The sequence below is a fragment of the Furipterus horrens genome, unplaced genomic scaffold (assembly GCF_987537825.1).
Source record: "Furipterus horrens unplaced genomic scaffold, mFurHor1.1.pri manual_scaffold_7, whole genome shotgun sequence".
Lineage (NCBI taxonomy): Eukaryota > Metazoa > Chordata > Mammalia > Chiroptera > Furipteridae > Furipterus > Furipterus horrens.
Genome location: NW_028327177.1, coordinates 133,867,923 through 133,895,270, shown reverse-complemented (window position 1 = coordinate 133,895,270; position 27,348 = coordinate 133,867,923). Strand labels below are relative to the sequence as shown.

General features: G+C 53.4%; 3 protein-coding genes across 4 annotated transcripts in view; 1 reads left to right on the top strand and 2 right to left on the bottom strand.

Moving 5' to 3' along the window:
• Positions 1-5,668: 5,668 nt before the first annotated feature.
• On the bottom strand, positions 5,669-9,887 carry MYD88 (MYD88 innate immune signal transduction adaptor). 2 transcript variants are annotated; one of them, XM_090284514.1, is made up of 5 exons: positions 9,480-9,884; positions 8,544-8,678; positions 7,960-8,140; positions 7,684-7,775; positions 5,669-7,406 (listed from the first exon to the last, which is right to left on the bottom strand). In XM_090284514.1, exons 1-5 carry the CDS (start codon positions 9,805-9,807, stop codon positions 7,252-7,254), a joined length of 891 nt encoding a protein of 296 aa, XP_090140640.1. In that variant the 5' UTR covers positions 9,808-9,884; the 3' UTR covers positions 5,669-7,251. The 2 variants fall into 2 exon arrangements, with proteins under 2 accessions (XP_090140640.1, XP_090140641.1); XM_090284515.1 differs by having other exon boundaries at positions 7,319-7,406; positions 7,684-7,726; positions 7,951-8,140; positions 9,480-9,887.
• A 1,987-nt stretch (positions 9,888-11,874) lies between these two features.
• ACAA1 (acetyl-CoA acyltransferase 1) lies at positions 11,875-21,459 on the top strand. The gene is made up of 12 exons (XM_090284512.1): positions 11,875-12,178; positions 12,396-12,489; positions 13,459-13,516; positions 15,338-15,417; positions 15,709-15,751; positions 17,510-17,608; positions 18,514-18,594; positions 19,793-19,983; positions 20,086-20,265; positions 20,530-20,585; positions 20,690-20,835; positions 21,174-21,459. Exons 1-12 carry the CDS (start codon positions 12,002-12,004, stop codon positions 21,247-21,249), a joined length of 1,281 nt encoding a protein of 426 aa, XP_090140638.1. The 5' UTR covers positions 11,875-12,001; the 3' UTR covers positions 21,250-21,459.
• A 268-nt stretch (positions 21,460-21,727) lies between these two features.
• DLEC1 (DLEC1 cilia and flagella associated protein) overlaps positions 21,728-27,348 on the bottom strand; it is a 50,306-nt gene continuing 44,685 nt past the window's right edge. Inside the window, exons 28-37 of the mRNA XM_090284513.1 lie at positions 26,845-27,050; positions 26,637-26,750; positions 26,417-26,542; positions 26,215-26,309; positions 25,902-25,986; positions 25,495-25,713; positions 23,535-23,696; positions 22,328-22,481; positions 21,992-22,115; positions 21,728-21,914 (exon numbers count right to left, since the gene is read on the bottom strand). Coding sequence (XP_090140639.1) covers positions 21,791-21,914; positions 21,992-22,115; positions 22,328-22,481; positions 23,535-23,696; positions 25,495-25,713; positions 25,902-25,986; positions 26,215-26,309; positions 26,417-26,542; positions 26,637-26,750; positions 26,845-27,050 — 1,409 coding nt within the window. The 3' untranslated portion in view covers positions 21,728-21,790. The remainder of the gene's footprint in view (positions 21,915-21,991; positions 22,116-22,327; positions 22,482-23,534; positions 23,697-25,494; positions 25,714-25,901; positions 25,987-26,214; positions 26,310-26,416; positions 26,543-26,636; positions 26,751-26,844; positions 27,051-27,348) is intronic.

Below are 27,348 nucleotides of genomic sequence, written 5' to 3'. Positions count from 1 at the left end.
GAAATGTCACTTGCCTAAATTGAGATGTAAGCATAAAACACACTCTGAAGTTTGAAGACTTAATATAAAAAAATTAAAATCTCTTCAGTGTTTTTTATAGAGAGCAATACTGAAATTGTATTTTAGATGTATTAGGTTAAATAAAATATATTAAAATTAATTTCACCTGTTCTTCCTTTTTCAACATGGCTACTAAAAATTTAGAAATACATGTGTGGCTCACATATTTCTGTTGCACAGTGCTGCTCTAGAAAGAGCTAACTCGAAGCAGATGAAGCTGATATTTTTAAAACACATTTTTACTCAATCAGAGGAACCTAATATAGCAAAGACCACATAATACGTACCTCATGGGCTCTTGGACTTGGCCCATCTTCAGGACCTCGTGATCTCAGGGTTAGGTTATTGCAGGTTGAATTGATGCATGAGTACTTAGGAGAGGAACCCCGCAATAGGCCTGGTGAGATTGGATCTGAGGCAAGAGGAAATTTAGGGATGCCAGAGTCCCTCCTTCCAGGCAGCAGTCACTTCATTTCTCATTCTTGTTTATGCAGTTGCCTGAAGCAGAAATAACCACTGTGCTTATCAACTTTCCTAACCTATCTGCATATGATCACTAAATTAATCTTCTGCACAGTCTGGTTTTACCAGTCCTTTCATGCCCAGACACATGAACCCACTTACAGCCTGCCTTCCAGGGGCTCCCTTCTGCACCTGGAGGGTCTTGTCTTACCAGCCTACCTGCCCTCAGATGTGCCTGTCACTTTCCCTGTCTGTCTAAGTTATTCCCTTACTACTTGAGTCTCCTTCTTTGCTTTCTAGCCTCTACACTACTAATTCTGCCACATTTCACAGCTGACCTCAAGGTTGTCTGCCTTCGGAGGCCTGTTCAGGACCTCTGTCTTCAGGGCTTGTAGGACACACTGCCTTTGTGTAAGCCAGCGCATCTGCTATGGAGGGCTATGTTGTCTGATTCCTGAGTTATTTGAGGTTTCCTGTGTTTATTCCTTTATTTTCCAACGGGGCCTTAAGTTCCTTGAGGACAGAGCTGTGCTTAGTTTATGTTTATATTCTGCTTTTGACCTGGGCCAATATAACATTGGCCCTCAGAAAACATAATTTGATTAATGTTCCTAACAGAAAATGAAATGCTATGTGAAAATACATAGACTTCTATATATGCATAAATATGTTATTAGTGATCATTTTTAAAAATAAAACTTATTATTTAAAAAAAAAAACAAGTTGGTAGATAAATTCTGGCCAGGATGTGGAAAATAGGGAAAACTTGTACACTGTTAGAGGGATTGCAAATTGATACAGTCACTATAGAAAACAGTATGGAGGATCCTCAAAAAATTAAAAATAGAACTACCATATGATCCAGCAATTTTACTTCTGGGTATATATCCAAAGGAAATGAAAACACTATGTCAAAAATATATCTGCACCTCCACATTCATAACAGCATTATTTACAATAGCCAAAACACGGAAACAACCTAAATATTCAACAATGGATGTATAGATAAAGAAGTTGTAATATATAGAGTCATCCCTTAGTATCCACAGGGGATAAGTTTCAGGATATACACACACACACACACACACACACACCCCAGATACCCAAATCCATAGATGCTCAAATCCCTTACATAAAACAGTATTGCATTTACACATAACTTACACACATCCTCTCATATACTTTAAATCACTTCTAGATTATTATTATAGTTAATGCAATGTACACGCTATGGAAATAGTTGTTATACTGTATTGTTTGGGAACAATGACAAGAAGAACGTCTGTACATGTTCATTACTGACACAACCATTGTAGGCCTATCTACATAGTACCTGTCAGCAACAACTTAACTTTTAAAAAAGATATTTTTGATCTATGGTTGGTTGAATCCAAAGATGAGGAACTCACAGATATGGAGGGCCAGCTGTATATACCATGGAATATTATTCAGCTGTTAAAAAATGCAATCCTGCTGACTGTGACAACATGTGTAGACCTTGAAGACATCATGCTAAGTGAAACAAGTCAGATAGACAATGACAAATAATGTATGATCTCGCTTACATGTGGAATCTAAACAAACAAAAAGCAAATCCATAGAAAAAGAGATGTGGGTGGGAAGTGGAGGGATTGAATGAAAGTGGTCAGAAGGTACAAACTTCCAGTTATAAGAGAAATAAGCATTGGGGATGCGATGTACAGCATGATGCCTACAATTGACCCTGCTATAAGGGATATTTGAAAGTTGTTAAGAGAGTAGAACCTCAGCATTCTCATCAGGTAAAAATATTGTTTTTCTTCTCTCTCTTTGGTTCCTATCTGTATGAGATGATGGATGTGAACTAGTGGTCATCATTTCACAATATATGTAAGTAACGTCATTATGCTCTACATCTTGAACTTATATAGTGCTGTATGTCAATTATAGCTCAATAAAACTGGGGGGAGGGTTAAGTTGGAAAATTAAACTTTAAGCATTGCATAAGCACCTATGCGCTTTTGCTTTAACTTTATGTTAAATTCTTTCAAAACGTATTATCTTGAGATAATTATTCACAGGAAATTGCAAGAATAGTTCAGAGAAGTTCCTGGACCTTTCACACCATTTCCCCCAATGGACACAGCTTCTGCAACTACAGTACAATATCAAACCAGGAACTTGACATTGGTACAATGTGTCCGTACAGCTTTTCCACCATTTTTATCACATGTGTAGATTTAACCACCACTACAATCAAGATGCAGACCTCTTTATGGCACGCCCACTCCCCCCCAACCCCCCAAAATTTCCTAACTCCTGAAAATCACTAGTCTATTCTCCATCTCTACAATTTGGGTCATTTCAAATACAATTTCACTTTGACTTATTTATAATGTTTGCATAGTGTCTCTATGTATTATAGATATGTAGTAGGTGCTCTAGGTATAACATTGTTTGTACCTAACTTACCTAGTTCTACTTGTCTTGACATTATCAATTTTAGTAAGGTATAGAAACCCTTCTTCCCCTTAAGTCTCTTTACTCTCCACAGCTTATAACTGTCTTAAATGTTTTCCCTACATAAATTAAGAACATCAGACAATGCATGAGGGTGCAGGACAGGGGACATGGAACTGGACCTCGTGGGCTTTGATCTTTGAGAAAAGAAGAAATCATGGGGACCACAGAGTTCCTCCTCCCAGGCAGCAGTCACTTCATTTCTCCTTTTTGTTTATGCAGTTGCTTGAAGCAGAAATTACCACAGTGCTTATCAACTTCCCTAATCTATCCTGCACGCAGCCACTAACCTTTTGCTTAAATCAACAGATATAATTTAGAAAACTCAAGAGGAGAAGCAAAGTACATTGTATTGACTTATTTTTACTCTCTTGCTCTTCCTTCTTGATGTTGCAAGATTCTTTTTAAATCATTTATATTCTGTTTCAAAACTTCCTTTTGCTATTTAAGGGTATGTCTGCTGTTGATAAATTCTCGTAGTATTTCTGAGAATGTCTTAATTTCTTCTTCCTGCTTGTCACTGGATATAAGATTTTTGAGTTGATAATTTTTTCTTTGAACACATTAAAAATGTTATGCCACTTCCTTCTGACCTCCATGGCTTCTGATGAGATAGTTGATATCATTTAATTGTTCTTTCCATTATAGGGAAGGTGTCATTTCTCTCTGGCTGCTCTCGAGATTTTTTTCTCTATTTTTAGCTTTCAGAAGTTTGACTCTGATGTATCTTGGCATGGATTTCTTTGGGTTACCCTGTTTGGGATTTGATCCGATTCTTGAGTCTGTGCGTTCATGTCTTTGCCATGTTTGGACAATTTTCAGCCTTGTTGATTTGAATACTTTTTAAGCCTCATCTTCTTTCCCCTCTTCTTTTAGAACTCCAATGACACACATATTTGATTTTTAGAAATAGTACCACATATTCCTGAGACTGTTCATTCTTTTCAGTCTATTCTCTCTCTGTTGTTTAGATTGGGTGATTTATATTATTCAGTCTTCAAGTTCATTGATTCTCTCCTCTCCGTCCTCTCCATCCAGTGAGCTTTTTATTTTAGGTGATTTTTGTTTTTGTTTTTCCATTTCTAAAATTTCAATTTATTTCTTCCTCTTTTGCATGTCTCTGCTGAGGTTTTTTTTTCATTTGTTGCAAGTATGTTTGTAATTGCTCACTGAAGCATTTTTACACTGGCTGCTTTAAAAGTCTTGTCAGATCATTTCAATGTTTGATGTTAGTATCTTTTGATTGCTTCTTCTCACTCAAGTCGAGATTTTCCTGGTTCTTGGTATGAAGAGTGATTTTCAGTCCCAGACATTTTGAATACTGTTATGAGACTCTAGGTTTTATTTAAACCTTCTGTTTCAGCAGGCCTTCTCTGACACAGCTCCTTCGTGATTAGTGATGTTGAGCATCTTTTCGTATGCAGTCATTTGTGTTTCTTTGGAGAAATGTCTCTTTGTCTCATGCCCATTTTTTAATGAGGTTATTTGGTTTTGAGTTATATATAGTTTTCTATATATTCTGGGTATTACCCTTAATCAGATATATGACCCCAAAACGTCTTTTTATGACTGGTCTGTTTGAACCAGGATCCAACAAAGATTCACTGTGTTAATATGTCATATTGTCTAGTCTGGAGGAAATACCTCTCCCTATTTCTTTCCCATCATTGACTGTGGGCAGAATCCAGGCCCACTGTCATGTAGACTTGTAGTTTGGTATTTAACTTTGCTGCTGGCCTCCAAATTTTCCTGCTTTTGCCTTTGATTTCAGCAGTGAATTTTCCCCACTGGAAAAAAAAATGAGGGTGTCTCTATCAAAGATTCCTAAAGAATTAATCCCAAAACAAGAAGCAGCAGCTTTCTAGGTATTGGGGAACCTACTTGTGTGGAGGTGGCCCCTGGAGGAAGGTGGAAAGCATGTAAGGATCAGGTGGGGGTGTGGTGAGCACATTTGAGTCACCAGCCTGGCCTGAGAGAACAGATGGTTTTCCCATGATGCACTGGTGTTGCTCAGAGGACCCCACCCACCCACCCATCCAAGACTGGGTGCAGACCCAAAGACTGTCCTCCCAGCCATGGGTGGCACAAGGCAGATCCTGGGGTGGCTCTGCCTCCTAGGGGACACTGGAGAGCGACAGTCCTGCCCCAGAGCTGCTCGGAACACTTGGGGCTTTTCTAGGAGTCCCTGAGGGCACAGGAGTAAGGATGGGGAGCCTCCAGCATCCAGGAGACTCAGGAGCCAGGACACGGTAACAGACCATTGAGAGGAAAGCTATAGTTAAATATGCCAAGGATGACCATTATCGTTAACAACTGAACTTCTCCAGATCAGTGGCTGGAATGGGGGGTTCTCTGACTCTCCTTGGAGCCTCGAAGAGCAGCTCCTGCCCACTTGCTGGGCCAGGACCCAGTAGTATGGCACAATCCAGGGTAGACCAACTTGACAGAGGCAAGCAATCTCCTCAGCACCTGGAGCAGAGGCTCATATAGCCCACGTGAGGCCTGGGACCTGTGAGGAGGGGGCCCAGCCTTCAGGAAGCCCCTGTCAAACACATAGGAACCTGCCCAGTGGGTCAGTTTCTCTTACCAGGAGAGCCTTATCCCAGGTTACTGCTTCCAAACTCCCAGACACAAATGAAACCTGATATTCCCAAAATAAAAAACTTTATTATAAACCCATGATATAGGGGAAATGTCATAGGCATTTCTCAGTTCTCTTTGACATTCTCATAATGCATACAAAATAGGTGTGAGATGCTTTCTTGAAATTGTCTTAAAATACTCCCCAATATCAAAGTGAGGATAGGTGCATGGTAGCTAAGTGCTTCATCAAGATCATGCAGAGGGGCCTTCAGTCCCTCCCCAGACCCTGAGGAAAGGTATCTTGCACCAGCCCTGCTGGAGATGGAACAGAGAAGACACATTTTTAAATTAGATTTAGGGTTCTGGGATCTTCTCTGGGATAGAGACCTGAGACCATGATATCTTCTCCTCAAAGAAGAGCTTGAGGTTAACTAATGTACAAATCTGCCAGAGACGGAAAGGGAAAACCAACGGTCTGCCCTTGACTTGCTACGTGAATTCAAGCAGCTCTCTTCCTGGCTCTGTGCTTTATTGAAGGCATAAATGCTGGCATATTGGGTTCTTTCTAGAGACTGGATTCAATGTGGGGGAAAAAGAAAAGGAATACAAGAGTGCCCCATCTTTGTCCACAGTTAGACCCTCTCAGCGGTGGGACTATCTCACCCAGCCATACCTGGGAACTGTACCCAGGGAAATGTGTGCACGGAGGTGTGTGCGCGCATATGCATATATATGTGTGTGCGCGTGTGTATGCGTGTCTATGTGCCCCAAAGCTTTGGGCCAGGAGGCTCTTATGGGGTCACTGTTTGTGAACTGGTCCCAGCAAGCAACTCTGTAAGGCAGTCAAGGTACAAAAGGTTGGTGGGAAAGCTCTCCATGGGTGGCCGAGACAGGAAGGTTTCTTGCTTACCCAGGCATAGTGACCCAGCCTCACAACCAACCTGATAAACCCCATCCTGTGCCAGGCAGAGCTGAGAGCGTGCCCACAGGCACCTTGATGGGTTGAATTGAAAAGCAGGCCCAGCTGCTCAGGCTGGGAAGAAGCTGGGAGTGATCCCAGAGGCAGATAGAGATGAACTCACTGGGGAATCAGGTTTAAGTTGAGATCACCCTGTGTTGGGCCAGTATCTACGCATGAGGCCGGAGGAAGTGGGAGGTGAGGTGGAGAACAAGTAGGCAGCATTGAGGAAGCAGCCTCCACGGCAGTGGTCAAGCAGTGACCAGCATACAGCCCTGGCCCCCAGCACTCTCTCAGTCAAGATCTACCTTCCCCAAAAGACCCAGACCAGTGCTTCACCATTTCCCACAGTGATCTGAACATAACTACTGCCTGTTCTCTCCATCCTACTCAGTTCTCAGATGAAGAAACTGAGGTCTAAGACGTGCGGATGGGTCAGCGAATGGCTCCTTTGGTCCTCCTCTTGGTCCCAGCTGATACATCCTCTTGCAGCCATTGATTCCATGCAGGAAGTGAGATGTGATGTCCAGAAGAGTACAGCGGCTGCAGATGTGCCCGTGGAGTTGGCATCTCAAGGAATCAAGAGGCAAGTGGAGCACAGAATCCCCCATGACCACAGAGGGAGGCAGAGGCAGAAGTACATGTACAAGCAGACAGACACACATACACCTAGCGTTCCAAGGCAGTCTTCAGGGCAGGGACAGGGCTTTGGCGAGGCGAGTCCAGAACCAGGATTTGGTGCAGGGGTTCGTGTAGTCACAGACAGTGATGAACCGCAGGATGCTGGGAAACTCTTTCGTCATTGCCTTGTACTTGACAGGGATCAGTCGTTTCTGATGGGCACCTGCAAGCCAAGGGGTGCAGAGCTGGCACCAGGCCCTCATCCCACAGTGGGGTGGGACCAGTCTTCAGCCCAGGGGTTAACAGCACTCCCCCAACTAAGCATCCCTTGGCACACATTTACTCACACAGAAGGCATTCATGTGCACACACAAAAGGCACGCAGGTGTGTAAAGACCCGCAGGAACTCTTCGATATTGCATTATGGTCCTTAGTGAGGAAAGGCTAGCATCCTGAAGCCCCACCCACCCACCCTCTGTGGCAAGGGCAGAAGAGCTTACCTGGAGAGAGGCTGAGTGCAAACTTAGTCTGGAAGTCACATTCCTTGCTTTGCAGGTAATCATCCGAGACAACCACCACTATCCGGCGGCACCTAGGGAAGACAGGGCAGGCTGCAGGCACTGTGGCAACCTAGGTCAGCATACTCCCAAGAGATGGCCTCCAGAGGAGTCCCCTGTGCCCAGGCTAGACAGGGCCCAGCTGGAAAAATCCCAGCATCTGGATCGCCGGGCAGGGCTTTGTGCACCCACTCACTGCCCCCTGGCCACCTAACCAACCTCTTCTCAATGAGCTCACTGGCAATAGACCAGACACAGGTGCCAGGCAGGACATCACGGTCGGACACACACAGCTTCAGCCGATAGTTGGTCTGTTCCAGCTGCTGGATCATCTCCTGTACAAACTGGATGTCGCTGGAGCAGTAGCAGATAAAGGCATCAAATCGCTCAGGCATTTGCCCTGGGTGCAGAGCACAAGGGTGATGGTCAGAGCTCTGTCGGAAGGCTGGGGAGAAGTCCAGCCAGGAGCCTCCAGTCTAGGTGTCCCTGGTCCTGGACCCTACATCAACCCTGCGATGACACTGCTCAGAGACAGTACTCTTCCCAGGAGAGGAATGATGAGCACCTCCCCACCACCCCTGCCCTGGGCCCAACCCTGGGTTGACCATGAGACAGATGCATGATTTCATGAGTGTTTCATATTACTATTACCATGTCTTAGGTAAAGAAACAGGCTCAGAGAGATGAAGTGACTTACACAAAGTGCCACAGTCTATCTGCTTTTAATATTCATGCTCTAAACACCACAATATCCTTTGGCCTGCCGGTCCCACTGGATCAGGGGAGCAGTACTAGGCCCTTACCCATGGGGTCATCGAGTGTGGTGATGCCCGCCAGCTCTGCCGTCCGTGGGACACTGCTGTCTACAGCGGCCACCTGTAAGGGCTTCTCGGACTCCTCCTTTTGTTGCTTCAGAATATACTTTTGGCAATCCTCCTCTGCAGGGAAGAGACAGCGAGTGGCAGCTTCCCCAGGGGTGCCCCATGCCTATGTCCACAGTTAATATCCAGCCCCTGTCCCACCTCCCTGGTCATGTTGTGCTCTAGGGCTTCTCCAGTCCACTGGGACTACTCATGGTTTTACAACTCTGCAAAATGGAGCCCCCATCTGGTTCTGATCATCCCAAAGGGATGTCAATGGTGTTATGGCCATGTGGGAAGCTATCAAGGTCCAGTTTGTATATTTCTGTCCTTTTTCCCTGCCCCCCTTCCTAGGGCTCCTGAGAATAGACCCCAGGGTCTGCTTCTTCCAGAATCCACGGCTAATGTGAACAGGGAGCTGGGCACACAAGAAGGGCTCAGGGGACCCAATGGTTATGTGCATGAGGGCAGAGGCTCCAACCAGGCAAGGTGTGCCTGTCTTTGGGCAACTGTCCCCATGCCTATGCAGGAAGCAGCGCATTTCCTAGGGGACCTGAGGTTTCCAAGACTGTCAGCTTTCGGTCCCTCACCTGCCCGGTTGCTGTACCAGAAGCCGGATTCAGACTCCGGCCCCACGCGAAAGCTTTCGCCTAAGCTGTTTCCCTTGTTCTCTGCCTCTCTGGGCCTCCACCTCCTTCCTTGGCTCTCCCATCCTGGGTATTGAAAGAGGGAACTGGTCCCGCGCGGTTCCCCCCTCTGCAGAATGCCTTTCCACGCTTCACCCCAGGAAACAAGGGCCTCACCAGGGAGACTGTTTGCCGAGACTGGTGAAGGCCAGCTCTCTCATCCCCCCAGGGTCCGGCAAGAGGGTGTCCTCACCGATGCTGGGCCCCAGTTCCAGCAGCACATCGTCACGGCCCAGCTTGGCGAGCAGCTCGAGCAGACGGCCCACCGAGGCGCCGGGACGTCCCTGCCAGTCGTCCAGCAGGCTGCGTGTGGGGTCGGTGTGCGCCTCCAGCCGCCGGATCTCCAAATACTCGAAGCCCATCTCCTCTGCTAGAGAGGTCCAGTCGGCAGCCACCTGGGTCCGCGCGTTCAGGAACAACGACAGGCGGCGCCGCACTCGCACGTTGAGCGCGGACAGAGGCAGGGAGGACTTGGAGGGAGCGGAGGACACGGACCCCGCGCCCGGGACTCCTGCAGCCATGGCGGGTTGGCCTGGAGCTTCCGCACTGGGGAGTCCTGTCTCCGGCCCGCACTTCCTTTTTCACTTTCGGCTCCAGCTGCCCGGCCCCGCCTCGCCAGTTTCACTTTCCGAGAAGCACCGCCCTACCCTTCCATCCGGAGCACCAGCAGATGTGCAGAAGTGGGGGCGCCCCGCCCCTCTCAGGGGACCGTGGATGTAGGATGAGGAAACTGGGTACTTGCCTCTTGAGGTCTGGGAGGTCCACCGACATGTGCTCGGGGGTCTGGTGCGAGCCGGGGGAATGCCGATCCTTTTTCGGGGGTTGTAGGAAACAGAGGCCTTGCTCTTTGGGATCTGGTGGAGCCACATCTTTTCAATGGGGATCTGAGGGGTTCATGCGGCCCTGCCCTCGAGGGTGGAGGGGAGGAGGCAAGTGGGGAGGAATCGGCTCCGTCTCCTCCCCTTTACCCCTCCATCTCTTGGAAACACACAATCCTTCCCATAGGAGCATGGGGAATGCCTGGCTGTACACTAAGAGGTAGAGGTGGGAAAGCACAGACTGCCTTCTGGTGTCTGAGGCATGCCACGGCCCTGCCTTTCAGTGGTGGGGGGCACAACCCTGCCCTCGGGGGTTGGGGTAACAGGGCGCCCTGGCCTTTGATGTCTGGGAGAAACTCAGTACTCGTCGTCGGCAGCCGTCCGTCTCGAGAGACGATGGTGTAGCTTCTTAAGAGTCCATCTGCACCGCCGAGAATGGCTGTGCAGTCCGACTCGGGAGTGACACGGTATCTGTCTCCTCCCGTGTTGAATCGACATCTTGCGATGACGCTGGAGTGTCCTCTCCAGTGAAGCTGAAGCTACAGAGCCTGGGCAGGGTGATATGGAGGGTCTGCCGTTGCCCATGCAGCAGACCCCCCCTCTCTTCGCAGCTGAAGGGTCCAAGGGAAAGACGGAGTCAATACAGCTTGGCTTCAGGTGCGCCGCAGGAGTTGCCGGTGTTGACTACAACGTCAAACCGCCTTAGGGACTCCGGCTCCGGATTTTCTGTTGGGGTTTACTCCCTTAGCCTTTCCCCTGAAGAGGTATGCTGCAAGGCAGCGGAGGTTTTTTGGAATCAGAGTTTTCCTTCTCTGATGTACCCTGACTGGAAGATCGAACCAGCGACACTTAGCTCGCAGGCCGACGCTCAATCCACTGAGCCAAACCAGCCAGTACTACTCTCTAGGAAAATACATTGCCGTTGGGATTCTAGGGGGCACCTGCCTTGCTCTTTAGGGTTGGGGGAGACTCGGTCCTTACCTAGGGAGCCCTGGTTCATTCATTCACTCTATAGGTATTTATGGATCACCTACTAAGTGCCAAGAATATTGCAAGGTCTCTCCCTGCCTTGGAGGAGACCCCAGCCTAGTGGTGGGTGTGGGCACTAATCACATCATCCCAAATAACTCCAATTGGTAAAAATATGTGTATGGCGCTCTCTCTCCAGATACGGAGCTTGCCGCATCTCGGCACTTTTGTACAATCCATTTTCCTGCTGCCCAGGATCCCAAATTTCCTCAGTCTCCTCGAAAGACTTCCCATGAGAGCCCACGTGTGTCGGGGTGGGGCTTTGTGGCGTCTAGGAATTATTTAGGTTTCTGTGCTGGGATCCAGGGCATAGCAGAGAAGAGTAAGAATGGAGAAGAGGGATTTGAGTCCAGGCATCCTTCCCAAGCAAGAACCCATGGGCAGAGCTCCCGGCGGCCCCGCCTTCTGTATGGCGCCGGGCAGTGGGGCTGGGTTGTAGGGGAAAGGAGCCCGGGCAGCAGTGGAATTTTTTTCAACAAATCACGAGGGCTCTTGGAGTCCTGCCTCCGATTTGGCAGTCTCCATTTCTGGGCGGGGCTTCAGAAACGCCCACCTTGTGCTTGGCAGCAGTAGGCTACTGAAGGCAGGACTTTGAGTGGAAAGACCCTTTCGGTGGTGACAGTGACCCCTGCTATAGGTGGTTTAGTTTGGGGAGGGGGCGGGACTTAAGGCAGAGCTCCTTCTGGATGGCTGAGGCAGGAGATGGGCGGGACCTTGGGAGGGAACAGCGCGTCAGTCCGCGGGGCTGTGGGCGGTGTTTATACTTCGGGGTCAAAGGTGGTGTTGTGCGACCGTGGTGGGTATAGTCTGTTGGTTCCGGTGGTCTGTTCCGGGCCGGTTGGGGGGGTCTACCGGGCCAAGCTGCGCAATGCAGAGGCTGCAGGTGGTGCTAGGCCACCTGAGCGGCCAGCCTGCTTCGGGCTCGAAGCCGGCGCTGCAGGCCGCGCAGTGTTGGGGACGCACTTCGCACGCGTCGGCCGAGGACGTGGTCGTGGTACACGGGCGGCGCACGGCCATCGGCCGAGGGGGCCGCGGCGGCTTCAAGGTGAGGCCCTGGGTCGGGGCGCCAGGGGTGAGACGGCGGCCGGGGGCGGGCTGGGATCTGCCACTTCTGCTCGGTTCTCTTTATCGTCCGGGTTGGCTCCGTGCCCGAGCTGTAACCGCTCTGCTTCCCTGGGGTGGGAAGCGAGAGGCGGTAGCGGGGGTCCTGGGACTTCGTGTCTGCGAGTAGGGGGTCACCGCGGCTGCGCTTCCCTCTGCAGGACACCACCCCCGACGAGCTTCTCTCGGCCGTCTTGACCGCGGTTCTGCAGGACCTGAAGCTGAGCCCGACCCAACTGGGAGACATATGCGTGGGTGAGGACGCTACCCAGATGCTGGGCTTGGTCCTCTTCTCTCCCCGCATCCCACTGACGTCCTCAAACACGTCCCCACCCTCCAGGAGTTTTCACTGAGGGGAATGTCAATGGGCTGGGCACCGATGAATGTGTTTTTTGGGGGCTAGCCTTCGCCCGGCCTCCAGGCGCTTTCTGCGTATTAAGTATGATACAAAGCAGGGCTCTCTAGTGCCATTCTAACGCCGAGACACTTGGCACAGGGGTTTGAGGACATCCTAGGAGACAGGAAACTGTAGAGCTCTCTATCGATCCTGACATCCAGTCTCTGCCACGACGTAACAGAAGGAACATCAGAAATGATCTAGTCCAGTCCCGTACTTGTAGGTGGGGAAACCGAGGCCTGGGGCGTTTGCAGCAGAGCTTTGGGTCTGAATCCAGGGCCTCTTGACCTTCAGTCAGCCCTTTTCCCTCACCTCTGCTCTTCCAGCCTTGAAACATAACAACATAATGTGGCAAGAGTCTTATTAAATAATGCAGATGTCACCACCCCGAGGTCAGAGCTCACTGCTCCACCCATGGAGGGACGGCAGGGGTTGGCAGAGGCAACTGGGGAGGTGTGCATTTTCAGAAACCCATTTCCCCGACAGAACCAGTTCGTTAGATTTCAAGCTTTGCATTGCAATCTTCTTTCCTTTCCCAGGATACCTTTAAAGGCGGTCACTGTGCCCATTGTGCGCTGAGTTGGAAAGGCAGGGTGCATGGTCAGGGAGCTTGGGACCCTCGGGCTGGGTCTAGTGTATGACCAGGACAAGCTGCTATATATCTCCGTCCCCCTGCTCCACGCCTTGAAATTCCAGGGCTTCAAGTGGGCCTGCCGAGGGCTCGTGTTTCTGAAGGAAGATCTGTAATGTCCCCTCTCTGGTATTCACAGATCTACCTTAGTGTCCAGAACATCCCCAGGCACTGAATAAAGGTTTGTTGTCCACAGGAAATGTGCTTCAGCCGGGGGCCGGGGCAGTCATGGCCCGAATCGCCCAGTTTCTGAGGTAAACATTCCAGTCCTAGCTCTGGGTTGGCCAGGGTGACTCTTGAGTGGGCGCAGGCCTCAGGGAACTCGGCTTTTGGGTGGGAGAGGATCAGGTTGGCACGCCAGACCGGGAGGTAGCCAGGGTCCTCAGCACCCTGCTCTTGTGGACCTACCTTTGTTGGAAGAGAGGATGTGTTACCTGGCATGGGGCCAGGACAAACAGGGTCTTCGGGACTGTAGCAAAAGATCTCTGACCTGATTTTTTAGCCAAAGTCAACTCGTTGCTCTGCCTTTTGTAAGTCCTGTTTGGACTCTGGCCTCTCTTGCCAGATGAATAACCAAGCAGGTACAATGAAGAGTGATGTTCAGCTGTTTTGCCGTTTGAGCACGTGGGGATCTGCAGGCAGATCTCATCGGTAGAGACACGTGGGGCCAGGGCAGAGCCCTGCAGTGGCCCAGGAGGGGCCCTGAGAAACCTGCCCTTCTCCTCCTGCGGCCCTAAGATGGAGGAGGAATGCTGAAGTTATTTCATATGTAGTTTAAGACCCACTTAGCTTTGTACTCACAACTGCCTGAAGCAGAAATCATGGGAACGCTGGCCAGTGAAGGAACAGGGAGACTGACAAAGCCTCTCCGGACTAGGAGAGGTTCAGGCTGCTCTGCCTGGAGTTCAGGGACTCCTGGGGTCTGGCTCCAGACTCACCTTCCAGCCCTCGCTCCCAGCTGCTTACTGGCCTTTACTCTTCCTCTTTCAGCCGGCCTGCCGGCCCACTATTCCGTAGGCTAGTCATTCCATCCCCTTGCGGTGCTGTCCCTACCTCCTCTCTCTGCCCTAGCTAAACCCTGTGCAAACACAGTTGCGTCATTTGACCTGAGTTCCCCAAGTTCCCAGGCTTAAAATGAGGACCCCTTCCTCTCGGGTAACTAGTCATATGCTTCCTTGTGATGTGCTTTGCCATTTCGCTCTGTTATTTCAGCCTCTGCTGGTTGATTCATTTTCTGGGCATGGGTCAGGCATCCTTTAGGACCCTGTATTATAAGCATATCAGCATCAGGTAATTGCTAGTACCTGATGTGTAGTAAACATTTTGGTGGGTTGGGTGAAGGGGTGGAAACTCGGGAGTTAGGGGACCTAGGAGGCTCTTTACCGCGAGGGTCTCAGCGGAGCCTGCTGCACACCAGAATCACCAGAGTGCTTTGACCCCCTATGGTTTAGACCATGGGCCTGGGGATTTCCCTAGGGCTTTGTCCCCTTGGCCAGGGCAGGTTACATCAGGAGGGGCAGTCCCATTAGGGTCCAGGGCAGGGAACAGGGTGGAGCCTGGGAGGACCCACAGAATAAGGTACGTTAGGACACCTGGTACCCATCAGGGCCTTTGACCAGCTGGGAGCAGGCTATCCAGAAAGAAGGGGAACAGAAAGGCTTAGCCACGTGGTTACTAGTAAGGCTGGCCCCAAACTTTAGACATTTCTTTTGCTCTGGTTCTCTGTCCCAGAAATAGGTCCTCTTCTCTGTTCTTTGCCCCACACTGTATAGTTTTCATTTTTGAATCTTCAAAGGGAGAGAAAGAAGGATCCCTATAGCCTGATCAGCCTTCCCTTGCCTTTGGCTGTGCTTGGCCCTGGTTGAAGAGAATCACTGGATGGAAGGGCATGGGCTTGTGGAGCAAGTGCCTATAGTATGGATCTGGCCTGGCGTGGGGCAGGGGCTGCTGGGTGTGTTCCCCTGGTCATTGCACCCACTGACGGGGAAGTCATGTCATCCAAGAACATAGGCCTGCCTTCCGTGTGTGCCTGGCAGAGCAGAGGGGGCTGACTGTTGTCTCACCTTCTGTTTCAGTGACATCCCAGAGACTGTGCCTTTGTGCACTGTCAATAGACAGTGTTCTTCAGGGCTCCAGGCAGTGGCCAATATAGCTGGTAAGTTGTGACTGGGTGGGTGCCCATTGCTACAGCCTGGCCTTGGTCCTGGCTCTGTGGACTAGGGTCAGCAAAGTCATTATCTACTGGGCAAGCAATAAGGATTTCTGAGAGGACTTATCATAGAAAGGGGAGCCCGTTGCTGCTACCCCTAGCCTTTTCTAGACACTCCTGGGTCTTCCATCTCTGAGGCTGGGGCCCCATTAAGAGACCAGGTAGGGAGGAGGCTCCCCTGTTCCTAGAGAAGATGGACTCTGTTGAAGGATGTTTTATGAAATGCTTTTGTTGCAGGTGGCATCAGAAATGGGTCTTATGACATTGGCATGGCTTGTGGGTAAGAATTCCTCTCTGCCAGAGTTTATTAACCAGCTTATAATGATAAAACTAATATTCATCTCCTGAGTTCTCAGAGGCCCACGATTTCAGGATTTTCCCCTTTAGGCAGCTGCCTGGGAAGAGGGTTCCTCCAAAGTCAGCTTAGAAGGAGCCCCCAGCTCTGGCTGCTCAGGAGCTGTTCACACCTCTCAGCATTAATGGAGAAAGAAAGTGGGCTTTTCAAAGCTCGCTTTCTTGGAAATCTGTCAGGCTGGAAAATGTGGGCGAGCAACATGAGGAAACAGAGTTGTCTGGCTTTCTCCCGTGACCCTTGTGGATTCATGATGCTGCTGAGAGAGAAGGTGCAGTTTTGGTTCTCTGAAGCCAGGGACAGCTGCCTACTGTACAACTAGTTAATTCACTTTCCTAGGCTGTCTGCTTATCTCCCTCCCTGGTGCGCAGGTAGAAACTTCCAGCTGAGTGCTTGGCCCTGAGGGGCATGGTCAGATCCGTGGTGGTTTGGTCACTGTCAGCTGTGGCTTCAGCTTTGGTTGCAGCATATGGAGCTGCAGAGGTTGTCCTGGGCAGTGCCTCCCGGGAGGGGAAGGGAATGGAGCCCAGGCTTGGTGGCATCTGGTGCTGGGAGGGCAGGCCACGTGAGGGCTTCTGAAGACTGGGGAGGCAAGCGGCCTCTTTCAGTTCCTCTTAATAGCGTTTCTTCACTGGCACATCACTGGGCTGCCTCAAGGCTGTGACCCCTGGCACTGGGCTGTACTGCCCTGTGCCTGCAGCTGTAAATAAAACCAAGGACCACACTGCAGGGAGTTTAGCCAGGTAAAGGCCACTGCCCAGTATGCCCTCTGATCAGTCTCTCGTGTCTATCTTACTAGGAGTGGGAGGGCTATGGGAGGGGAGGAGAAGACTGGAGCCTCATGAGTTTCTTAGAGGTTATCTGAGGTCCCCTAAGCAGGTTAAAAATCATGTTACTAGGGTATTAAGGGTCCGAGCCAGGGCTGTCCCCCATGTCGCAGCTGACTGTTCCCGTAGCCTTTGATCATGAAGAGTAGCCCAGAACACCCTAGTTGGAGTGGCTCTGGGGCTGGCTGAATGACTATGTAAATTTGGGTCCCGGCTGAATGACTGTGGACAAGTTACGCAGCCTCTCTGGGCCTCAGTGTCCTTATCTGTTAAACAGGGATAGCTGCCTCAGCTCTGTTGAAGTTGATAAGATTAAATGTAACAACAGGTAACACTCTGGCATATATTGACTGACACTGTTCAAAGTACTCTAAGGCCTGGAAAGAGTTTAAAATAGTGCCGGGCAAATGAAAAGCATTGGGTGAGGGTTACGCGCTACCATCCCTCAAGGCCTTGTGTTCCCCCCACCTCCCCAGAGCCCTTTTGACCACATGAAACTGAGATCTCACCTTCCTCTCGGCTCCTAGTATCTCCTTGTCAATGCAGGGCTCATCGTTCTTTGATCTGCAGCTTTTAAATTTTTTGTCTCTTCTCTGAATCTGTGGTCCCTGAGGGCAGGGCCCAAGCTTGTTGGACATGCTGCTTCCTCTCTGGCTGGCACCAGCTGAGCAGCAGGAGCAGCTGCCTTAGGGATGCGTGGCTGGCCGTGAGTGTGGACAGTGCAGTGCTCTGTCCTGCACCCGCAGTTCCGCCTCGCCGGCCAGTGCCCTGCCCGGGGCTCCCTGGCTGCTTTCCGGCACTTGTCAGATGCACAGCTATCCCTGGGTGAGTCCTGCCAGTTTCACCTTGTCCTCCTCAGAGTGGAGTCCATGTCCCTGGCTGACAGAGGGAACCCTGGAAATATTACTTCCCGTTTGGTGGAGAAGGAGAAGGCCAGAGACTGCCTGATTCCTATGGGGTGAGTGTCACCTGGGGCTGTGTGCCTGCGTCCCCTCTGCTCCCTGCTGGCCTGGGCACGGGGCACGGGAGCGCTGATCATCTTGCGGCCGGTGGTGCCAACCCCGGCCTCCTGCTCTCAGGCTTGGTCTGCTCTGCAGGGACTCTGAGGATGGGACTCGATGCTGTCCCTGACTTCCCCAGGAGGCCCTGGGTCTTCTCTGTGCTGCTGGGTTTCCAAACATGGCCTAGCCTGTTACACCTTCCCTGAGGGGTTTAGTCACACAGGGGATGATGGCAGCTGCACCCCAAAGCCTTGGAGAACCAGAAAGTTGAGGAATTCGGAAGCTTTTGGTTACTGGACATGCTGGTGAGGGAACTTGGGCCCCAGCAGGAAAGTATTGTGTTTGCATAGCACATGAGCTCTGCTGAGAGCGTCACTGAGCTTCTGGGCCACCCCCAGAGTCCATAGGCAGGGAGTCCTGGCTCCACTTGAGGCTCAGAGAAGCCAGTGCTCCAGCTGCCTCCGTGTCCAGTGACCATTTCGCCAAGAGAAGCCCATAAAGCCAGAAGCACAGCTGGAAGGCCTCCCTGTGGCTCTGGGTTCTCGGGAAGCTTGGATGTGATCTTGCCCAAGGGGACGTGGGAGTCCTCATCTCCCACTGTAAAGCAGTTTCACTGAGGCATAGGAGAAGCTGGTCAAGAGTGGCCAGTTAGTGCCCCCTCCTACTCCCTCATCTGCCCCTCTTCTCTTCCGGTCTCTGGTGTACAGCTTCGTAGGGTCTGGGGGACTCTCACTGTACCCGTACACTCCCCCTGAGTCATCACCACTGTCTCTGGCACGGACTGGCCTTCCAAGCACAGCTCCACAGCCTGGCCGTCCCCAGGCTGCCAGACCTCACCCACAGTTTGCTGTTTGTTTTCTAGGATAACCTCGGAGAACGTGGCTGAGCGGTTTGGCATTTCACGAGAGAAGCAGGATGCCTTTGCACTGGGTTCCCAGCAGAAGTGAGTGTTGCTTGGCGGGGAGTGTTTGAAGGCCGGAGAGTGAGGTTTTGAGGCTGACCGAGGTGGTCTCAGGTGAAGCCGCCCTAAGGCTACAGCAGGGCAGCGAGCGGTTTCCAAGCCTCGTGCGTCGAGGGAGGGAGAAGCGAGCAGGGGCCAGGTCACTGTGCATGGTTGGCACTTCCATGTCCTCCTGTTGTCTGTTCACCCTGAGTGTCTGTGCTGCTGGGCCTCAGCTTCCCCATCTGTTCCCTGGGGGGTGTAATGAGGGCCGGGACTGTCCTCTAACTGCTGTGGTTTGGCATTAGACATGGTAGCTGCAGCCTCCTCTGGGGAGCCTAGACTGTGGGGCCAGCATTACTGGGGTACCCAGGCATCTCAGCTCCTGGACCACTCCTGGGGCTGGGGTAGCGTCCAGAGTCAGGGGGTGGGGATGACATCAGAGGAACCCCAGGGGCTCAGGCCTCTGGGCAAGGGAAGGCTAAGGCTGGCAAGGCCCAGCTGCCCACGAGAAGACAGCAATGGCAGGGAGTAATGTCCAGGCAGGTGGGCTTCTCTGAGGCAGTTCTTAGCTACTGGGGGTCAAGTAATCACATGAGAACTTGGTGAAAGCTGTGGGTTCTTCCCATGGGAATGCCCAGGCACTTAACACTTTGTATTTGATGGTAAGGACCACCCTAAAATGCCCTGTGTTTTTACACTGTTTCAATACTAAGGTTTATCAGCTGGCTTAGTATATGTTATTTTAAATAAGCGGAAACTGAGGAATAGAAGAAATTAAGCTGTTGTGATCAGACAGAAAGGGTGGCAGAACCCAGCACAGATATCTCTGGGGGCCCCATCCTCCCTTTGGCATAGAGAGCCAAGCAGGCTTAGTCTCTCATGGGTGTCAGGCTCAGCCGGAAGCCACCACCTCTACACTTCCTCCTCCCCTCGAGGTTGGGATTGGTGGGGATCTGAAGATCAGACTGGTGGGGATCTGAAGATCTGAGGCTGATGGTGAAGAAGGCCCATAAGGCCTTGGGCCTCCCCATCCCAGGGCCAGTTCGGGGTAGCAGGGAGCCACACCAGTCCCTCAGAGTGTGTCCCAGCATCCAGCAGTCTGAGCTTGCGTGTCTGCCCCAGTGGGGAGGAAGTGGAGGCAGCAGAGGGGCCCCAGGAAGGAAGGAAGCCTGAGCCTGGCTGTCCATGGTGCTGGCAGGGCAGCCAGAGCCCAGAGCAAGGGCTGTTTCCAAGCCGAGATTGTGCCTGTGACCACCACGGTCCATGATGACAAGGGCACCGAGAAGACCATCACCGTGGCTCAGGATGAGGGTATCCGCCCTGCAACCACCATGGAGGGCCTGGCCAAACTGAAGCCCGCCTTCAAGGAAGGCGGCTCTACCACTGCTGGTGAGACTGGGCTGGGGATGGGCAGTTGGAAGGTGGACATGGGAGGGCTGGGCCTCCTCAGCCCTGCTCTGAGGCCCCCTTACCCCTATGGTTTGCCTCTAGGAAACTCTAGCCAGGTGAGCGATGGGGCAGCTGCCATCCTGCTGGCCCGGAGGTCCAAGGCAGAGGAGTTGGGCCTTCCCATCCTGGGCATCCTGAGGTCCTATGCGGTGGTTGGGGTTCCGCCTGATGTCATGGGCATTGGACCCGCCTATGCTATCCCTGCAGCTTTGCAAAAAGCAGGTAAGGCGGCTCCTGCACACCCTAGATGTGGAGCCCTCTTCTGCCTCTCATATTGTTGCCAGAACTGGGTGGTCCTGTGGGTGCTGCGGGGTACCCCAAGCCCTTCCTGACCCCACAGCTGGGACCCACTCATTCATCTGGAACAGAGATGCACACACCAGGTAGCCTACAGGCCAGGGGTGGGGTGGAGCCCTAGGAGACTGAGAGTCCTGCTGAGGGTAAGGGGCCGCTGGCTCAGCTTAGGTCTTTCCCCCTCACCTGCAGGGCTGACAGTGCATGACGTGGACATCTTTGAGATCAATGAGGCGTTTGCAAGCCAGGTGAGCCTGTTTGCCACCATTGCCTGGGCCCTGAGCAGCCCAGTCTGAGCCAGGGGTGGAGGGGCAGGGAAGGTAGCTGTAGCGGACTCTTCACCTCCTTTCAGGCTGTCTACTGTATGGAGAAGCTAAAACTGCCCCCTGAGAAGGTGAACCCCCTGGGGGGTGCTGTGGCCTTGGGCCACCCACTGGGCTGCACTGGGGCTCGGCAGGTCATCACGCTGCTCAACGAGATGAAGCGCCGTGGGAAGAGGTGAGGCCTACTCCCCATGGGGGTGTCACGGGATGCTCAGGCTTGGGCACCCAAGGGAGCAGGGAGAAGTATATCTGCACACACACTGCATTAAGGATGCAGGGTGGGACCCTGTTTTCCATGAGGGCGCTCTGGGAAGGGGACTCTGGCCTGCAGCAGGCACCTGCCAGCATGTGTGTGCCTAGGTGGGCAGCCAGGGAATTACATACCCATGGGTTTGCAAACTCTGCGCCCATGAAGGCCCTGGTCCACCCAGCTCCGCCTGGTCTGCACCAGTCTTGGTGGTGGCCTTCTGTCCTTTGTGCCCTCGCCTGGCCAACCCAGCGTTGTTTCCACAGGGCATATGGGGTGGTGTCCATGTGCATCGGCACTGGAATGGGAGCCGCTGCCGTCTTTGAATACCCTGGGCACTGAGCGAGGTGCCACCCGGACAGTCCTGCTGTGGAGGCCAGAAAGCAGCACTGCAGGCGTGATGCCGCATGGGGGCCCAGCGCCGTGGCGGCAGTGGGCAAACCAAGGCACTTAGCTCATTCGGAAAACACGAACACTGGTGACACAGTACAGGAGTGGGTGAGGCGCCACGTCACCCAGGCCACAAGGGCCACCATGTAATTCCTGGGGAAGGAGCACAACAGACATAGTAAATGTGTGTGTCAGCTTATCTTGGTGGCTGTGGTTTATCCCAAGGGCCACTTCTTGCCGTGAGGTCTTCCTCCACTCAGCCTGAGTCCTGATTCTTAACCACCACAGTCTGCACCGGGGTGTGACCTGTCCTTCGTATTAGCTCTGAAGTGCAGGACCTAGGCTGAGACCAGTGCCCTGGAGGGGGTCCCTCCATCCCAGGCGCGGCTCAGGTCCTCCAGTATGTGCCCCTGCACAGCACACGTGCTCCTTAGCTCTGGGTCATGTTTATTTCCAACGTTGGCGGGGTAGGGGGCAATCTGAGGGCGGGGCCTCAGAGCTGAAAAGGTGACAGAAATCTCTCATCGTAAGAACCTTGGCCCCGGAGCTGCAGGGTGCAGGCCTTCTCGCCGAGCACACCTTCCACCACCAGCGTGGACTCGTACAGCTTGTTGCTCCTGTGGGCCGAAGTGGGCTGAGGTGAGGAGGGAGTTCCAGCTGTGGGCAGTGTCCGGGAGGTAGGGAGGGGCTGTACCTGGCAGTGAAGAGAACCTGCAGGGTGATGGAGGTCGGAGGTGCATTGGCTGGTCGTGCCTCCAGCAGTCCACTGCTTGGGGAGACGTTGAAGGCCACAGAGTCCTTGTCCGGCTCTTTCTGTCCTGCACCGAGGGGGAGGGAGCACATACGTGGCAGGTGGCTCCATGCACTGCCCCAGAAAGTACCCCCCCTTCATCTCTAGGGGATCACGTAGGATTGGGGACCTGGCCATCCCTGCAGGAGTTCCTGGGTGGTGCCAGCCTGTAGGAACTGGACAAATGGGCACCTTCCTGGGGAGCCACACAGGGGAACCACCCAGGAGAGCGTGACATACCCATCAGCACAGTCCAGTAGCTCCGGCAGCCACTCAGGTTCACCAGGTAGACCTCCCGGACTCGCCCCTGGTTCACAAAGCAGGTCCCAAAGTCCATGCAGCTGGTGGAGAGCTGCAGCTCAGGCACGGCCACAGTGGCCCGCAGGGGCACCACCTAAAGGGACCGAGTCTTTAACTTGGTAGGGACCAGGTGGCCCTCCCTTCTGCTGGGCTCTGAGCCAGGGGCTTGGACACAAACCCTGCTGCGCCCTAGTACTGGTGCCTCTGAGGAGCACACAGTCAGCTCCATGGAGGTGGCAGGGGGCCAGCCAGAGCTGCTGGTGGGTTGTGCAGGTAGAGGCCAGGAAGGTGCCATCTGCTCCCCCTGACACCTGTCCCCTGGTCGAGCTCTGTGGTTTCTGCTTTCTGGTCAGGTGCCCTCTGCTTTCCTGTCCACTCTCATGGGGTCCCCGAGGCCCAGCCCTGTGTTCCTCTTGGGCTCTAGGCCATCTCCCCTTTTCTCTCGACATCAGGCTCCACTTGTGCCCTGACTGCCCTGGCTCTTGGCAGTCCCACCCCGCCCCACGTCATGCTTGGGTGCTGCCAAACCCACCTCCTTACCTCAGCCTCCAACAGCTGCCCAAGTACCAAGCTGAAGGGCCTGCCTGGTTCCAGCACTCAGATCCTTCCTTCTGGCCTCTGGAATCCAGCCCCCCAACCGGCCATTTCTTCAAGTTCCTCACCTGCACCCTAACACTGGGCCACGCCAGTTCAGCTCCACACCACAGCACTGCAATCTTATGTCGCAGTCTACAGAACTAGGCCTATGGTGCTCACTCTAGCGTGTGAAGCCCTGCAAGGGCCCGAGGGTCATCCCTCAGGTGCTCACTGTCCTCACCCATCAGGCCATTTCCTTAGCCTGATTTTGATGTGGTTTCCCTTTTCCTTAAACAGCAATTAAATAGGAGGCTTCACATACCACCTCCTCCAGGAAGCCTTCCCTGATTTTCACCTGGACCTCACCTGGCTCTGAGCTCCCAAGTGAAATAAAGATGAATGACCCTGATCTCTCCATGTGCAAGGTCTCTTCCAAAACAGACTGGTTCCTCGGGGCAACAGTTTGGGCTCTTATTTCTGAGGGCCCTGTTGGGATCTGTCCTCTGACTCCAGCAAAACGGTCCAGCCCAATTCCACCCACCTCAGTGCAAGGGGCAGGCCCGGGATTCACCTGAGTGGTACGGTTGGCGTACTCCAGGAGCAGATTCTGGGTGAACACCATCTCCTTCTCTCCACTCGCACTCTGCTGAATGTCCACTCCGGGCAGCATCTGGTCAGCTGGGAGCCTCTGATAGGAGAGCAGCTCCAGGGACAGTGAGAAGGACACATCCACCTGAGCAGAGAACAAGCCATCTCCTCAGGCTAGAGTTCTGTCCTCCCGCCCTCCCATGGCCCCTGCAGGCCTGACAGGTCCCAGCTTAGTCCTGACACGGCATGGCCTGCAGGGCACAGACTGACACAGCCCTGCCCAGCAAAGAGCCCAGAAAGGGCGCCTCCCCCTCCACCACCCGGAGCCCCTGCCAAGTGCATTCATTCCAGACATTGCCCTCCTCTGTGCCCAGCACCCGTTAGCACCAGGGACAGTGCCATGCCTGTCCTTTACCTCCTAGCATGACCATGCTGGGGGCCCTGTAAGGCCTGTGTCTTTATCCTGAGGACAGGGAGGAGCCTCTGGTGGGTTTTAAGCAGGGTGACATCTGAGTCAGCTTTGCCTTCCTTAGAGGTTATGTCCCTAGCTGCTGTGGGAAGGGGGACCGGGGGAGCTCGAGTGGGTGAGAGGACATTAGGGGCCAGGGTGTAATGTGGGCCCAGCGGGATGGAGCTTGGCACGTGGCTCGCAAGCACAGTTCCTTGGGACTAGCTCATCAGAATCCACTGAGGCACCTGTTAAAGGTAGATTCCCTTCTCATCTCTGGGGATGGGCCTGGGGTCTTATATTTCTGATAAGCTTTCTAACGCCCGCTGGTGTGTCGCGTGGCTTGGAAACCATTGTCCTAGACCAACAACATGTGGGTGAAGAGACTGAGGGCTCCAGCTAGGATGAGGAGTGCTGGAGCGCAGGTGGCACCCGCTGAGATAAACTGCCACCACTGAAAGAGGCGACATCGGCGCAGGCAGGACTGGAAGGAGGGAGAGGGGTGGGGAATTCAGTCTGGACAAGTTGTGTTTGGGAGGATTCTGGCCAGAAGTCATAGGCCTGGGCATGTGGCAGGCAATCGATACACATGTGCTGAAGTACACATTTTGAAAGAGAATATGGCTTCTCACGGAAGCTCTGGAAGTGGCTGAGTGACCAGTTTGTGAACTGAGGCCAGGGCCCAGCTGGAGCTCTAAGCAGTGGCACAGAGGACAGGAGGAAGGAGCCTCTGAGGCCAGAGGGGAGCTGGGACGGGGTGGGCACCCAGCCTGGCTGGCTGGCCTTGCCTAGCTGCACACCTGGGAGCCCCCAGTGAAGATACAGGTGTACACACAGCCAACCACCCACGTGGCCTGTGACCTGTTCTCATTCCAAATGCCTGAGACCAAAGGAGACAGTCGTGCGTGTTTCCCGCTGACCCTGGCATTCCCAGGGCCACCCCTCCACCCAGTTCTGCAAATCCAGGATCCTGTTATCACTGAGGCCCCAGCAGAAGAGGGGGAGGCACTTTTGGACTTGGAGTACCTTACATTGACAGGAAGATGGCAGTCAGTCCTTGAACTCACCTGAGCCAAGCACCAACCCCTGAGCGGAGGCAGCCGAGAAGGGAGAGACTGCAAAGTGGAGGTGCTTGCGGGAATGCCTGGGCCTTGGCCAGGACACTGGCAGAGGGCACGAAGAGCGAGGCGTCTGGTGTGTCTGGCACTCATGTGTGTTCACACGGATACCCCTGGCCCTGCCTGCATGTGTAAGCCACCTGTGCACAGGGCCTGCATTTGCCGGAAATGGTGTGTCTAGTGGGAGCGTAGGGTATGGAGTGGGGTCAAATGTGCGGCGTAGATACAAATGCCTGTGTGTGTGCGTGCCTGGGTACCAGCATGTGAGAGTGAAGCGTGTTGTCTGTACGCACGTGTGCATGTGTGAGAGAGGAAGGTGACTCTGGCCCAGAGGAGCGTGTCCTTAGAGGGTGAGGACCCGAGAACCCTCCACTGACCAGCATGTTCTCCTGGGGGTGGAGCACCAGCTGCTTGCCCGCTGCTGCAGACCCCTCCTCACACTCCGGCTCCCGGCCAGGGCCAGGGGCTCTGTGGCTGCGGCCAGCTCCATCCTGAGAGACGGAGAAGGGCCTGGAAACCAGGAGCCGGAAGTAGTGCGGGATTTCTGTAGTGTTGGTCAGCTTCAGGTGGTGGGTGGTCACCAGCTCGCTCAGCACCTGGGTGGCCACAGAGGTGGGGGAGGTAGGGATGCATCTCTCCCCTCTCCTCCAGCCCGTGGCTCTAGGGTGGGGAGGGGGATGCTGGGGAGGGGGACTCAGACTATGAGACCCGTGCCTCAGAAGGGCCTATAAGGACATCTGAGGTCTAGATAAATTAGCAGGGCCAAGGGGAGCAGCACACTCACCCCAGAAGAGGGCTGCTCGGGGATGAGGTCACTGGCCTGGTGCCGGAATTCCGTGCCATCACCGTAGTCCCGCTCCACGCTTAGCCTGCCAGCAACAGGCATGGCGGGGCCAGGCTGGGCCTCTGGGTCTCTTGGCTGTCCCTCGCTCTGCTCATGTGGGCCTGGCCGGCCTTTCCCTGGGCTCCCCTGCTGGCTGCTCCTCCCTCCCATTCCCATTATCTTGCTTCCAGAGCCCTGTTTGGCCCCTATCAGTGCCGGGTAAGGGTGGTCTCCCCGGGGGACGAAGGGAGGCCAGGCGGCCCAGCTGACTCACTGTGCGGGCCTCACATAGCCATGCAGGTCCAGCCTCAGGGGTCCCACGGCAAAGTCCTGCAGACGCCGCCTCCTCCCTGGAAGCTCCCTTTCCACCTACCGAGCCCAAGCCTGATCACTGGAGGTCGCCAGGCTGAGCAGGCGGTGTGCTGCCCAGGAGAGTGGTGGTGGCTATGGTCCCGCCCCGGGCCAGGAGGGCTCACCTCATTATCCAAGCTCATGAAGCCAAGGGCGTAGGCAGCACACTCCTCCTTGTGCAGGACGTGGGGGCCCAGGACCAGGGGCGTGAAGGAGATGGAGATGGTGCTGCTGCCCCCTGCAGGGACCACCTGGCACAGGCACACGGCCTTAGCACTGCTTGGTGCCACTGTCTGGCCAGAGGGGACTGTCTTCCAGGCAGCTCCCAGCCCAGCCCCAACTCACCACCTGCTTGGGGCTGATGCGGTACAGGTGCTCAGAGGGCACTCCCTCGTGTCCCTGCAGGACAACTGAGATGATCTTTGGGGCCCTGTCATGGGCACTGGAGCTCCTCTTGGCCTGTCATCAAGATGTCACTGAGGCTCACACAGGCTCAAGGCCCATTAGCCACACCCGGACAGCCAGTCTGAGATAGATCCCCCCCTTTGCTCACAGACTGAGCAGCTTCGTGGCTGGACAATGACTCATTGTAGAGACTTGGGAACCAGGAGGAGCTGCTGCTCTCTGGGGTCTCAGGGCACAGGAGATCATTTCTGGCTTGGTCCCACAGCGGGAAAGGTGGCCCATAGAACACCAGCAGCTCCACCAACCGGTCCTCCTTTTCTTCTGGAGCATAGGTCTCCCAGTCCACGCGGATGTCTGGGGCAGATTGGGGATGGGGTGATGAGGAGTGAGGAATAAGGAAAATGTAGGCAGATCTTCCCCACACCCCCACATCACTGCAATCCCATACTCAGTGTGGAGGGGGCCTTGCTTCTCCTCTACTGTCACATCCAGGCAATTCTGGTTTAAAAAAAAAAGTCCATAGGCTTATACCCTCCGGCTCTATCACCCTTCGTCCTCCAGGTCACAGGGTCAGGTCTTCATGTTCAAATGCACGAGCCCAGGCACTCTGTGCTCTCCCCACAGCCACTTCTCCTGGTCTATTTGTTGACCG